Raw genomic sequence first — 15,855 nt, 5'->3', positions numbered from 1 at the left:
GAGGTGAATATTGCACCAAGGGATTTGAATATTGTTACATCACTAATAGGCAATGACGTTTACAGTTATACAATACAAATTCTACATCTTACTTTTTAGTCTTTGGTTGGTTGAACCCACGTCCCACTTGCTCAAGGGTAAGGCCTAACTACTGTTAAGCTGCTTATTCTTTTGGCATGTACATTCTGTTGGGAGTATATACTGTAGTAGCCAATTGAAATATGTCAAAACATTGATAACATCTGCTGCTAATGTTTATGAATGAAGATATCTGTCCTAATATCATGTGCCAGATGTTATGTGAGGATACATTAGTGAAACCTGGACTTGGAAAAAGTAGACATTTGGCCCCTCCGTCTCAAGACATCTTTGATCTCCAACCTGTTTTACCCCAACCAAAGCAATACTTTCTCCTCAAACATCTCCCTTTGTTCCAATCTGCTTTAAATGTCAGTGCAATGATATGAAATCAAAAGACAAAGCTTAGTGTTTGTAATTATTTAAAGCCAGCGTCTTAATCTCGATTTGCTTTTGAGCCGGGAAATGTTAAAGTGACATTTTGAGTTTAAATAGTGTTCAAAAACATTAGTGAAGCACTTAGCCTGATGGCTCCTGTCAGCAGAAAAACAATGTGTTCTTGTGCGCCTCTGTCAGGTCTGCTAATGATGTCCCGCTGTGCTGTCAATCCAGCCCAGAACAGACAATGGTGCATGCACTAGAAAAAGGCCTGAAATAGCTAATTGCTTCCCAGCCACTATACTGTATGTGTTTGGATGTCTTTTTCTCTGTTTCATTAGCAGCCTGAAACACTATAGCGCCTTCTCATTATTATAAAGAAATTAGACTTTGAGTGCCAGATCTGAGCGTCTATATTTTCATTATTTCCACTAATTTGGCTGAGTCATTTGCGTTAATTTCGGCCCAACTTGTTGATTGTCAGTTTGGAGGTTGGTTTCTGGAGGGGTGCCCGGGTGCATTTGCTGCCTGGACCCTCTCTGTCAGTAGCGCCAAGCAACACAGCCACAAATTGGAATGTGGTACAGCTCTGGGAAAGCAGCCAAGATTTAAATTAGACAATAACCTCTTGCTCTTTCTATATTGCCTCTCTTTTCCAGCTGCAGGCCCAAGCCATTTGTTTAATACAGTCAGCCCTGTAGTATATAATAGACTGATATATGAGTGGATGCTCAGCAGTTTGTGGTTTTTTCACATTTATAGAGATTGGACAGTGGTCAGTTTGTGTTTACTGAGGACTTAGGGCTAAGAACAGAAAGAAAACAGGTAGCAGTTTAAAAAAGATGGCTCAGATGAAAACATTATGGACAGCGTTGTTGCAATACTAATATGTTAAACTTGATTTCAATACAAAGAAATAGGCCTGATATGTGATACTACAGTTATCTTATTATTTTTAAGAGTAGTTTCATTAATGTTACCATGTGCTTATATACTTGTTCTTCTGCAATAATTGGCTGTTTGTTTTGAAAGGCATTTGCATAAATAAAATAATGATACATGTTTTAACTGGTCAAATAATCCTTAGCTACTTGTGTCTGTGTATGCCTCAGTCAGCCCAACCTGGCAAAAGTAATTTATACTTACGATACTTTACTGTTATATTTCCCATTAAAAGTTTTCTTTATCTAAACATAAACACAGCACAATCCGCATTGATTTTGATGTAGGTGAAAATATAAATTCATATTGATTGGAAATGACTCCAGGCTGTGTTCACCATAAAGACTTTTGCTCTACAAACAGCCCTTCTTATTATTGCAGTAGCTCAAACAAACCATAACATGATTTATTCCTTTAAATAGAACTGCTATCTTGTCCAACTCCACAACAGCATGCAGTATTTAAGGGGCTGACTCCCTAAAAGCACTCTTCCATGGACCTCCACAAAGCTGCTAATAATGAGTATATGAGCTGGTGATGGCTCTGAGGGAGTAGCAAATGCATGTGTCCTGCTCCAGCAATAAGAGCACACTTGAACTCCCAGCAGCTTAGCGCTTTATGTGGACCAAGTCCCACAGCTCATTGCCATACAGTGAACCAAAGGAAGTAGCACAATGCAACAAACCTATTTCTAGCAGTAGAGAAGCTATTTTTACCAGGACAGTTACCTGTGTTAAATTTAGTTATGAGTTTTGAACCCTTTTACAGAAACTGATGTGTATTAATGGGCTGATTTGCTCCCTTATGTAAACTATCATTCTTTGCAGAAATCAACATTTTTAAGCTAGAGGAAATATTTCACTATATTTAAAGTGTTTCAGCACAGTATAGTATTTGTTCATTGCAATTCATAATCTGTTGTTACAGTGTAAATATGCTATAGATGCTCATGCTGTTTTCATCTGGTCCTTTGGAACTCGGGATTCCAAGATGAGCTGTCGGGGTTCTGACTTATTCACCTGCTTTTAACTTGAAAAGACAGGAGTTTTATTTCTCCATCAATAAAATCACTGAGCCTGCTCATTAACAGCGTTTAAAACAGCTAACCAGTAAGAGTAGCTTGTTAGCCTTCAAAACGTTAGGTTATTTAGGTAATTTGTAGATAGTTACATCAGTTTTAGTCTCCGGTCTTTCTTGTGGAGATCTGCTTATGATATGAATAAATGACAGTTAACCCCAGTTAAAGAGCTCATGTCAGCTGATTTTTGTTCATCTTTACAGAGCAGGTAATGCCAGGTGCCGAAGTCAGGCAGAAGGTTTTGGCCCGAGTTCCTGAGTTGCTTTTCCAGCTTGTGCGAGTGTGCATTTTTCAACTCGGAAAAACTTTTTCCCAAGTTCCAGAGGACCACATGAGTGCAGCATTATTTCCCTCATGGTCCCTATGGGATTCAGCTTCCTGTTTACAGGTGATATTTGAGGACTTTGGACCATTCAATAAATAACATGATCATATTTTGTTTTGATTTGGTTTATGGCAATGGTGCTAGATTTTTATCACTGTGAACCCCGTGCATAAGTAGGTGACAAAGACAAAAAGCACCACATATTACAAATACACTGAATTACACAACACAAAACAGGAAAAGTAATGACCTCTTAAATGCACTAATATCCTTTTCACTTAGTTCAAAGCTGGTATAGAGGCAAAATCCTCAAAAGACTGCAGAACATTGCTACAAAAACAAGTTGAAATGCCAGCCCTTTTCACATTGTTTTCCTCCAGAGCTGCTGCGTCTTCATGCTACAGCGGCTGTTGTGGGAAAGCTACCCCGTGTTTCTAAGGCCCTCTCCATGGCCTAAGCTCCTTTTGTGGCACTGGGCCAATGGCTTTGCACCCGCCAGATCAGAGATGGCACCCCATTTAGACCGCTTTCTTTTCGGATTTGCTCTCGGGAGTTCCGAGTGGACTCAACAGAGAGGAAAAAACAGGACGTTGGATATTGACCTGCGTTGTATAGAGAGGACTAGAGTGATGAGGCACTGGGTCTGTTATTAGATATGCTTAGAGCTCTTTGTTTAGCCGGTCTTGGCAGAAGCTGCGGCTAAGCTCTGTGGATTTATGTGTCAATGTGTGAATGAGATGATTTGTACTGTAAGGGGATGGGATAAGTTTAAGAAATGTTTCTGGTTTACATTTTTGATTGTGCCAGTTGAACTTTATTTTAAAGCCTCATGGTGTCATTTTAAGACAAAAATAGACTAAAATAGTCTAAAATAAAGGCATATTAGATTATTTTTACTGTGTTAAAAACCTTACTGTGTGTACTGCTTGCATCTCCACAAAACTGACTCTTACTTGGCCTCCTTTTTGTTTCCATGGAAATGTTTGTTTGGTTAAATATTCTACAGTGTGGCATAAAACCTATCAATCTCCGAGGAATTTTCCAAAGTATGCCACCTCTAGAAAGTTACAGTGTTACTTTAATAACAAAACAACAAACTTTTATTTATTTATGACAGACCGATTTATGCAGACATATTTTGACAAACTTTCGGGCTGTTTTTTTTTGCTGAATCATTTGACTTTATGGTGAGCGAGTATTTCACCAACAACTCATCTCAAAGTACCAGAGATGAACACTACGAGCTTAATACTTCAAAGTACTTGTACCTTATGCATTTGAGAAGTAGCTGTCCTAATGGTAGAAGACAGTACGGGGCTGGGCATGTAATGATTTTAGCTTTAAAGTGAATTACCAATCGATTGTGCCTGTAGATCAGAACAGAGCTTGCAGGCCAACTGTGCGGACATGCTGTGTTGTGCAGTCACTTTACAAATTGACTACAGCAGCACACATAGAGAGGGGATATATCTATATATGTCTGCTGCCTCTGCATGCACAGTAACAGAGTGCAAAGTCTTGAGATTATCAGAGTGCCATCTGTTATGTGTTCAGTCGGATTTTAAATGTATATGGGAAAGTTTTGTTATGAACTAGTGATGTGATAGTGACAGATTGTTGGTAGTTAATGTAATACGTTTAAGCTTCAAGGTATGCATATTTTTATACCACATGCCCTTTCTTACGCAACTCTTTATGTTGTTGCACTTACCACACCCTAACAAACCATGTCTGTTTAGTTTTCCTTCTATGAGTTATATTTTGCCTGTATCCTTCCATTGCACAGTCCTATAAACATGCATGTATCAGGCTACAGTAGAAAGTCTAGTAATTGTGGTTCCTTCAGTGAGTGAATTAAACTTGGCTCTGTGCCACGCTCAAAAGGAAATTGCATATAATAAAACACAGCAAATTATCAGGCTTTTTAGGATTGGGTTTGAATTTAAACAGCCTTGTTTTTACTTTTATATGGAGACCACTGGAGAACATATTAGCACCAGTGTCATGTTCCATTGCCCACATGCTAGGCTATGATTACTGCGCTCTGGCCCCAACTGTAAAATCACTTGTCAGCAGTTGATGTGTGTCCAAACCTCTTGATTGAATTAGCCTGGTGGGTTCAGACAGGGAAGGAACGAGAAGAACGAATGCAAGATTTGACTGTCCATTTGAAGGCTACTTTGAGCTGTTTGAAGATTCACAAAGCCCTGTTTGGTTTTCAGATGAGATGTCCTGTATGCATGTAGTGCTGGCAGTTGTGCTATCAGTGCCTCTCCTGTGAGTTCTCTGGATCTTGGCTGGTCCAGTTCATGTTTACTGATAGGATCTGTGTGGCTACTTCATCATATCGAGGGTGAGACAGGGTCATGTTGGTGCAATATTGTGTTCGCCCTGAGGTTGAAATAATTTGGTTTGCTATAATAGCTGTAAAACACCTTATTTCCCACTGGACACCCTCTCATACAAATAGTCCTGCTTTGGGATTTTGAGAAGAATCAACAGAATTACACTTGCTCTATTTGGAATAGAAAAATTTGCAATATGTATTTATTTTGTATATAGAAAATCCATATCACAAGAAGTATATGAATATCATTTGGTAAATACTGATCAAAGTTACCATGTTGTAGCCTTTTTTCTTGCTTTATTGATTTTATTTAACATAATCCCAAACCAACACAAGAGAACTTGGAAAGTCGTGTTATTATTCACTTTTCTTTCCATATGCATGTTCAAATCTTGTCCTGTTCTACCAGACTACTGCACCAGAATATGGTTAGCTTGGATCCTGATACGACTTGAAGGCTGTCCATGCTGAGTGATTGTTCTGACATGGACAGCACTTTCCATTTAGCAAAATATAGAAATCTGTATTCACTGGAGGAACACTGCAGTTTTTCCATCTGGCCGCGATGGTGGAGACAGTGGAGTCTTTTCACTCGAGATCAGGGCCCACGTAAGCTCTTAATTCTCTCCTGTTAAATGCTTATTGAAGAAATGTGCTGGTGGTGCAGAGGCAGGAATCAAAACATTAAGTGGCCAATGTTTGCTCTGTTCTGTAGCCATGTGTCTGGCTCTGAGCGAGAGTCATATTACAGAGCACCTTCTTGCACCAAAATCACGGAGTTAATAAAGAGTTCGGTTTTTCTGTGGGTTTTAACAAGACAAAACATAATTATGCCAAATCTTGTCAAATGGGTTTCTCCCTAAATACAATGTGATATTTGAAAACGAGGTTGTTAGGGCTCTCTGGCTGAATCTGGATATTGCCTTGACATGTTAGTTTACTTTTGATTTTATTTAAATGGACATTGACAGAAGAAAAAATTTGAATGTTTAACCTGAAATGCACTTTTGCACATATATCGACTTTTTGTTCAGTATATGGAAAATTGAATAATATTTTTTTTACGTCAATATTTATTAATATGTGTACATTTTTCTTTGCATTACTGGGGAATTATGGCAAATTTTTGGCTATAGAATAAGATTTAACATGTAAAAGGTTTCACAATACTAAAATAAAATAAAAAAATGTAAATACTGGATACCGGTACTAAGGAAAAGGCTTACTCAATGTCAATACCACATATATATATATACACACAAAATAATGAATTCTTGAAATTTAGATTTTTTTATGTATGTTGTTTAAGTACTTGTTCAAATGAGTATGTAATTTCAATACAAGTTTTAACAATTAATGTCTGGGTATTTCTTTTTTGGACAACCTTTCTAGTCACAAATTCTGAAACAAACCACTAGAAAACCACTAAAATAGCAATTATCACAGAAAAATAGCTATAAAACCATCTTAGGATCACAAAGGATCAAAGACAGTTCATGTTTTGTTGCATGGCTTTGCTTAGTTAAGCATCAAAGGTTGTTTTAAATATTTTTTTCTAATATTCTAACATTGGATATGCTAATGCTAATAATTCATTTGCATTATATCGTGCAGTTCTGTTGTACACATATCAGGCAGATTTAGCCGTGTATAATCCCTCCAATTGTTCATCTTGTTTCTCCATTGACACATATGGCTGTTTGGCTTCTCCCCTCTCCATCTCTTGTCTTGCTCGTCACATCGTTTTAATTACAGAGGCTTCATTGTCTGCGCTGACCCATTTTTGAGTGGCTCCCTGGTTGTCAGCTGCGTGGTCCCCTCCAATCACACTTAATTTCATCTGACATTTGACTCAATCGCCAAGCCTTCTAAACCAAAATGAATCTGCAGGAACAACAACCATTTCTTGAGTTTTCTCCTCTGAGGGCTTCGGGGCTGCGCTGTGCCACAACATAGGAGAGCTTTTAGTGGGGAAGATTGATACAGACGACTGGAGACTAACGGTGGGATGTTACTCACTGTTCTCTGAGAAGGTTTACACTTAAAGGAGGGAGTGTACAGTAATACGTAGCCGTGGGGCCCCTCCGCCTGCCGAAAGTCTTCAAGTTGGTGTTTGCTCGAGAGGTGTAATTGATTCATAGTTTTTCTGCAAGTTAATTACCATTTTAATTACTTACATTTCGGTTTCCTTTCAACTTTTCTAAGGTGGCCAGGGGCAGCAGCAGATATTTTTGGTTGTAGGAGCTAAGGTTGTGCTGAAGTCTTCAATGTGGGTGCTCACTTAGCTTGTTAATTTAGAGCCTTTTAACAATGGAGCGTACGCCAATTAGTTACCATGTTTGCTTTGCTGTGTTAAAGTTTAAATGTAGTTAGCCCCTGTAGGGATTTATAAAGGCTGATATGGAATGGTCTTATTTTTAAGCAACATTTATAGTCAAGATTGGATGTGCTAAGTAGGGCAAAAATCTTCGGTGGAGCATTGGGGGTGCATTGACCATTCTAGGAGAGGCTAGTGCCCCCTTAAGATTTTCCATAGTGTCACAGCAAAAATTTGTATATTCCTCACTGGATTAGCTGATATGGCAAAAAAAACAAAAAAAAAAAACAAAACAAAAAACAACATAATTTTAACCACATTTTCTTATATTGTTTGATTACAATTTTTGGATTTTTTTTCTTGAAACGATAACAAATTTTGAAGCACGCTATCTTGCTTCAGAGATATACTGCAATAAACGATAATACTGAAACTACTTTATGCCATTGACACAATAACATTAATGCAAGATAATCCCAGTAAACCATTTTCAAATAAACAGTATCACTAAAAGAATGTACCAATAATTAGCCACAGAAATCACTTATTTAACCTTTTACTACTCAAATGTCATTGTATTAAAACAAAAATACATCAAATCTCCCCACTTCTGCAAAGAAAACTTGTACACATGATACCTTTTTAAGCCTCAAAACATATCGTTCCAGCTTTCACACATTGAAACATAACACGATATAGCAATTATCATGACAGACCTACACAAAAACAATACCACTATGCTTTTAATCAGATTCATTCAACTAAAAGAAATCTCAAATTTAGCCCTGTTAATTAAAAGAAACCCCACGCTCATTTGTGAACATTTAAAATAATTTGATCTCTATTCAATTAAAGTTTGACTGCACAACTCTGTCATGTCATTTGCACATTTCAGCCTAGCTCTACTTAAAGTTTCGCCCCTATACCTTCTTAATATATGTTCATGGGTCTACACAACGACAACACACTGTACATTTTGAAATCTGACTTTACGACATAAAACAGTGCTTTGTTCCGTTCTCTTCATAGAACACACTGTGCAAAAATCGTATTCACTTCTGGAAATAGAGCCATAGTAACATAGGGGCTGTGAAGCGCTATCTCCCCCCACCATCTCAGCAATGTTCCCAGTGCCTGGATAGACTAGGATATCTCTGAGACTTCCATTTTGTTATCTAAAAGAAGAAAGGGGACACAGTAACACTTGCTGCGATAACTGGATACGTAAGGTTAATTACCAACCAAGCCTCATTCACATAACCTGCAGTGAAGTTACACAGTGTTTGCCCTATCAAAACACAAAGACATATGTTGTGACAGAGGATACGCTTGTTGTTGTTTATTCTTGTGTCAGATATAGTTTAGTGAGCCAGTATTACATACACTGCAGGGTTGAAGCATTGAGCACCAGCCACCTGCTTTCCACAAGTGCTCCTAGGACTTCACGTCTCACTGGTGCAGAACACTGTTAACATAGCGGCGGATTCCCAACTCTCTCTCCAGGGCATGGACTAATTAATGGATACAATTTGCAGTTGATTAGCAGCAGTTCTTACGGTAATTACATTCACATACAAATCGCTCCGAAAGAATGGGTGACGACCAAGAACAAAACACACAAAAATATATTAGCGCTTCTCTCATTTCGGTCCGATCTTAATTAGTTTCCGCTGTTGTCGAGATAGCGGCCTATTAGAGGTCTTTGTCAGTCATAATATTTAAAGAACTTTGTAATAAATGCACAATAGGGATTAGCCGGATGCTTTGTTGGAATATGGGAGCGTTTTCTCAGTGGTTGCATTTCTTTCCTCTTTTTTTTTCCGAAGCGACGTTTGCACTGCTCACTCACACAGAGGTGCATTGTGCTCTTGGGCCCAGCTGCTAACCCATAATTCTTCATTCTATGTCCCATTGTTCCTACCTGTCAGTGTGCTTGTGTCTCTAAAGAAAGGAAGTGGATGCCATTTTGCCAGCAGGCTATGTACGCGGCTCCAGAGGGCGGGGAAATGTTGTGGAAACATATTATTTCTTACCTAAGTACAGGGTTCTAATAACATATCAAATGCTTTTTTTATGCTAATTTGTCTGTGAGTGTCAGTCAAAAGCTTACTGCTGGTTTAGCTTAGAAAGTTATCACTTACTTTGAAGTTATTTTGATTGCAAGAAACAATGAGTTTAACATTTCAAAGAGCGATCTGGGATAGTTCTGAAGTTTTGTGTTAACTGCCATTTGGATATTTGTCTAGTACAGCATTTTTTTAAAAGAGCATTTGGTAACACATAATAATAACTATGCTTTTAATAGCCTTCATTAAGTATGAACAAAAACAAATAGTATATTAAGAATGATTCACACCCTAACTTCTAACTCCAACCCCTTAATTTTCATCTTCATGTATCTATATTTATACAGGGAAAGCCCATTGAGAGCACTCAGACTCTCCTTTTCATGGGCGCCCTGTTTAAAATGAAGAAAAATACAAACAAAACAAATGACTACATAAGTCCTTTCAAAACATTAATTACCAAAGTCTTCAATTTTGCATGTCCTTGAAATGTATTCCATTTTTGGGAAGCAAAATAACCAAACGCTTTTTTTTTTTTCATTTCCGCTCTAGTGCGGTCAGTTTTTATACTTAGACAATCATGAGATCTTGTTTTAAGTTCTTGTATTAAGTTCAACAAACAAGTGAGGTATTCAGGCAGTCTACCAAGTTGTCACTTATAAATACATTTGATACAGTGTTGTTCTCTTCGGGCAGATAGCGATGGCCAAACTACTTTTTCTTAGAGTGTACAGTGCTGGGTTTTAAATTTAATTAGTTTAAATGGTTACTCATCATTCCTAATAAACTGTTCATTGAGTGGTGCTGAACAGTATTTTCAACAGTTATTTCTGGCATGTGTTAGTTATGTGCCAGATCTAAATACAAGTGTACAGGCTATTTTTCTGTATTATTAAAATCATTTCTTGTTCTGCGTTTATGGTTGTGTGTTTTGTGATTTTTTTATTCCTCCTCCTCAGTGTATGGCAGCCCAAAATGGACATGCCAAAGTAAACATGACTTTTTACACAAAACGCACCATTTCAGTCAAAATGATTTAATGTCAGAAAGTATAGGGGTGAAATTGATTCTTTAACCTACATAATACCACAGTCATTCCACATTAACCCTACCTCACATCTCCATTCCTGTCCACCATCAAGGCGTTCCCATAGGTTATACTGAGTTAATAACCTGCCACTGCATGTTGATGCTTGGCTTTGTGATGCAAACACAGTCTTAATTGCCATCCCACAAGAAGTGAATAGTCTGACCGGATTCTCATTACCCTGCTATGAATCGACATGGGCCTCTCTCCATGTCACTATAGTGGCAAAGTGGCAGGATCCACTCGGGCGAGTAGTAGGAATAGGGTTAACACAGTGAGTAAACATTCACAAACACAATAGCTGTGTTTGAGTGACAGATGCCCACCATTCAGACTGTATAGTGGCTATTAGGTGGACACTTGTAGCTCATTGTGTTGTTTTTCTTTCTCTGTTTGCAGTTCCAGAATAACAACAACTATATGAACATGGCCGAAGCAAATGGTGCGCTGCTCAATGCTGGGGATGTGAGTACATACATTTTATTTGACTTAAACTTAATAAGCACTCTGGAGTAGCGCTGCAAGATTAATCTGAATCAACTCAAAATCACAATTTGAATGGGGTTAATTAGCAAATCGCATCATTTCTTCCACAAATAATAAAATATCCTGTCTTATTCTGCATAAAACTGCTAACCCTGTAGTTTAGATCTGTACAAACATGTTCTAAATGGGATTCTTGTATTAATTTGTCACTTCTTTGTATTTTAAGAACTGACAAATTGACAAACTTCAAATACTATTATCAAAACATAAATCCCAAATCTAGTCACAATAGCAATGTTAGTCTGAAAAAATCACAATTAGATATTTTTTTCCCAAATGGTGCAGTCTTACTGTGCAAATAAAATGGAAACAAATTGCATTTTTATTGTTTAGATAGACATGCCACCATTTTATTACAAAAGAAATTGCATCTAGATTAGGCTCGGGTCTCTTTATTGCTGGAAAGCCTTGAACATTTCGATTGAAAGAGATGAGGGGACTGCAAATTACACCTAGCTTTTGAAACCTCCTTTTATGTGTGTATTTTTCCTTATGACCTTCACAGTAATAGAAAATATCAAATTGTATTCCTTTCATCGACCAAAGTCATTTATAATACTGAAAATGTGCCTATATATTTTAGACACAGCCCCTTTTTTCACTTTAAAACCCTTTTATCTTATACATTCTCGCTCTGACTGTGCCGTTTAAAGGTCCTATATACACAACATAGATTCTTGTGAGCTTTAAATCATGTTATAATACCGTTACACCTTCAAAAAAATACCTGGAATTGTGTTTTATTTCATTTACACATGTTTGAGTAATCCTGGCTTATTACTGTCTGAATTTCCAAAGCTCAAAACGCTCTGTTCCACCGTGTGATGTCATGAAGTGGTAGTTTTCAAGTTAGCACCGACCTTTATAGCTTTAGTTCAGTATAAATGGGCAGTTCCAGGGCTGAAATTATCCAGATGGTTATAGTGAAGGTATATGGAGTTAAAAAAAAAACTTAAAAAAAAAACACAGTGGACAGTAGTTTCTGTATTACCACATGACATCACAAGGTGGAACAGAGTGTTTTTCATTTGAGAGAAGAATTTAACTCTTTAAGGACTGAGCACATTATACACCATTATAGCTCGCCTAGACTTTTTTTTTTTGCCATAACAATCATGTTAAAGGAAGTATCAGCATGTACTTTTGCCTTTTTTCCACACATCTGCCTCTATTTTACATATCAATCCTTATTTTTCCTTTGATGCATCAAATAACAGGGAGAATCCAGGCGGCACCTGCGCTCCGATTGGTCAACGTAAGCACATTACCGTGATGACAGTAGCATATTTAAAGAGCCCCATGCCTTTGCTTTGAGATGGTGTTTGAATTTACATGGTAGCATGATTGGTTGCGGAGTTACAGTAACGGAAAGTCCTCAACCGCAAGTATATTGGTGGCATTAACTCTATAGCGTCAGATGCTAAGTAATATGCTGGGTTTGTGTGTTAAACATGTGTGAATGAAACAAAACTCCCAAACTCCAGGTATGTTTTCAATGAGGAATGAACATTATAACATAGATCAGAAAATATAATATAGGACCTTTAAGATTGACTAAAATCTTATTCTTATGTACTGGCCAAACAAAAAAAAACAACCATCACATGAAGTGGTAAACATGCCAGAATTATGCCCTGTACTGCCACATGTACTTTACAGAGTCATATAAGGTTGAACAGTGTGCTAAATTTACCCGTTTTATTCCCCCTCCGCCCACTCCAGCTACCCTGTCATTAGAGACAAGTGCACCAAAAATACTCAGCCTCCTCTGTGGTTCAAACGGACCAATCTCCTCCAGTTTAGATTGTGTGGATGGATCAGGCTTTCCAAACCCACCGCAAAGCCCCATTAGGCAGCCCAGATACAGTAGATAGACTTATTGTTATGGTACATCCACTGGGCATTGGGGATGACCTCAGAACACAGCCAGCTCACACAGAGGGAGGCTTATTTCGACATATTCGCAAGCAGCTAAATGTAGTGTGACTTTTGCTCGTTTCTGTACTCTTGTCCGGTTGTATATATTTTTGAAGCTTTTGATCAGATCAGATGGGATTTTTATATAAATGTGATAATCGCCAACAAAGATAATCGTCTTTATACCTCCAGAATGTGCAGAAAAAAAGCTTGTCCGGGATTATAAGGGTTTTCAGTTATAACAAAGTGCAATACATATAACAGTTTCTTAAAAATAGACCCTGTTCTTAATATTGAAATTATAATTACAAACATCCAGAGCATTTTCAACCTGTCAGCAACTTTAATAATTATCGTGATATCATCATTGATTGCAATTATTCTGGTCATGATAATCATGACACCAAATCTCAATATCGCCCTATGTTTACTATAGTATTACTGTCCAGAGTAAGGCTCCATTTAGTGTTTAAAATCTTTTCTGGTTTGAATGGATGTTAACTGGAGAAACAACAACAGATTTAGCATTTTAGATTTCTCTTTTAAATATATTGTGATTTCTATTGCAGTGTAGTTAATTGTGAGGCCATATTTTTCACAAATACAAACAATCAACCTGAATAATTGTGACTAATTGCCTTTCAAAATAATCCTAAGTGGATTTTTATATCATTATTTTATTTCTAGATACAGAGAACACGTGCAAAAAGACATTTCATAATTAGGGCAGCAGCATTATTAAATCAAAATGGCAAAATCATCAATAATACACTATTTATTAAGAAGACTCCACTGAACATGTTTTCACCTTTGATTTGGAAATACTACAGTAGAAATAATAAGAACAATAGAAGTAATAGTTTAACCATTATCGCTATCTACTCAACCACCAAAATAAATGCTAGTTGCAGTATGTTTTATTGCGGTGCGTACTTCCTGACAGTTCATAGACATCCCTTCCTTCACTTACCAAAGGCCGAATCTCTAGAAGTGCTATAAACATTATTTCAGGAGCCTAACTCTTCACGTCTTTAGCTGTGAGTGAATACCGTGTATTAACAGGGGGCCAGGGCAATGGGGTAACGCCAACACAAGCTGCTTGGAGAGCCCCCCAACTGTGACGGCCCACCCTGCAGTAAAGGAATAAGGGGGGAGAGTTTAAGGTTTGAGGATGAGGGAAGAGGGAAGAGCCGTCCTTGTAGAAGAAAAAAAAAAAGTCATTTGCATTTTATCAAAAGGAACAACTGTTTCCAGTGTTGGGGCGCAGATGGTATTGTGCTTAGAAAGATCCACAGAGAAGAAAGTCTTAAGAGTGGGTTTTATTTCATCAAACACTAAAGGTACAGTGTTATTGTTGCAATCGAAGTTACATTTACATTACGTTTAGTTTGGTTGTTGAGTTTTGTGGCTTTTCGCTTAGCATTGATTACAGTGTGTTCAGCCATGTTCCTCAGGGTACAGTGGCAAAGGAAGCACGACATGCACTAATGCTTCTTAATGAACAGTTTGCACATAATTTACTCCATTCCTCCATGTTATTGAATGTAACTTGAAACTAATTCTTTTTAAGCACACACCTCTCAGCCTTGCATTATGTGTAATTACCTGTGTATTACCTTTTTGGAAACATCTAGTAAGAATGTGTAAAGTGGCAGATAACAGTTTCAGAGTTGGTAGAGTTGCGTCATTTGTTAAAGCAAAATGTACTTTTCAGAGCTTTTAACCACGTTTTAGCTGTTTCCTCATCTCATTTACCCTCTCGAAGTTGGTTTTGGAGTGATTTGTGCACATTTGAGCGATCTTTAATCACTTTTTTTCAAGACGCCATATTGCTGATCAATCCCCGTCTTCAATTTTATTTTTTTTAAAATTGGTGATCTGTGTAGGATTCGGCAGCGTTCGCGTAATCATTTTGCTACAATTGAAAAAAATTACCACGACATCAGCTCCAATTGGGTACGCGGATTTCAGTCGTTTTAGATGAATATGGCGATTTAAAATGTGCAAATCATAACATAATAATCCACAGATGTCATAGATTACAACTATAGCACAGGCACAAGCGCAATAGTTCTTCTTTAGTAGAATCCAGATCATATAAATTGAGAAATTAAATTGGAATGATTGAAACACAGTAGTGTCTTTGAAGAGGAAGTACGTTTTTCCCGACCTTTGTGCTACATAATTTTACTTTCACATGCAAATTATGGCATGTTTCCTGTTTAATATGGCTACGGACAAAGCTTATTATAGTAGTCGAGTACGTTTTTTTTGTACATGAGTCACAATTAGTCTTCTACCAAAAAACTACTACAAACTTTGTCGATAGTAAACTAATTATATACTACCACATCTGTGAAAAGTCATATTTGAAGTATCCAACTGGCCTGTTTTAGTGTCCTTTGCAAACACGTAATACACTTACGCATCTGCCCATGTTTCACTACAAGTAATCCCAATCTTGCATGCAGCGGGGTCCTGCTCCTTTTTACATGCCAGCTGTATCATTTACCTTCTACACTTAGAGCAGGAGATAAGATGACCTTGGTACGCTGTCTAAAGCATACATCCTCCACTGCTTTCTCCTCAGGGAAAACAATACTGTACTCCGAGATTGTGTTCCAGCCCGACGGATCACTTTACTCTCCCAATCCAATTAGAGCTGTGTAATCAACTATAAATATGTAGAAATGGACTCCAAATTTGAAGTAATGTTGATGAAGGGATAGTGGTTGTTGCCATTTGAGTAGCAGCACTCTCCCCGTGTGCATGTT

General features: G+C 37.6%; 1 protein-coding gene across 1 annotated transcript in view; it reads left to right on the top strand.

Annotated features, from left to right (window-relative positions):
• tox3 (TOX high mobility group box family member 3) overlaps positions 1-15,855 on the top strand; it is a 45,106-nt gene that overhangs the window by 13,486 nt on the left and 15,765 nt on the right. The window contains exon 2 of the mRNA XM_033990236.2: positions 11,018-11,083. Within this exon, the coding sequence (XP_033846127.1) occupies positions 11,018-11,083 (66 nt within the window). The remainder of the gene's footprint in view (positions 1-11,017; positions 11,084-15,855) is intronic.

Source organism: Periophthalmus magnuspinnatus, chromosome 3 (genome assembly GCF_009829125.3).
Source record: "Periophthalmus magnuspinnatus isolate fPerMag1 chromosome 3, fPerMag1.2.pri, whole genome shotgun sequence".
NCBI classification, from domain to species: domain Eukaryota; kingdom Metazoa; phylum Chordata; class Actinopteri; order Gobiiformes; family Gobiidae; genus Periophthalmus; species Periophthalmus magnuspinnatus.
The sequence above is the reverse complement of the archived record's forward strand: the minus strand, read 5'-3'. Positions and strand labels throughout refer to the sequence as shown.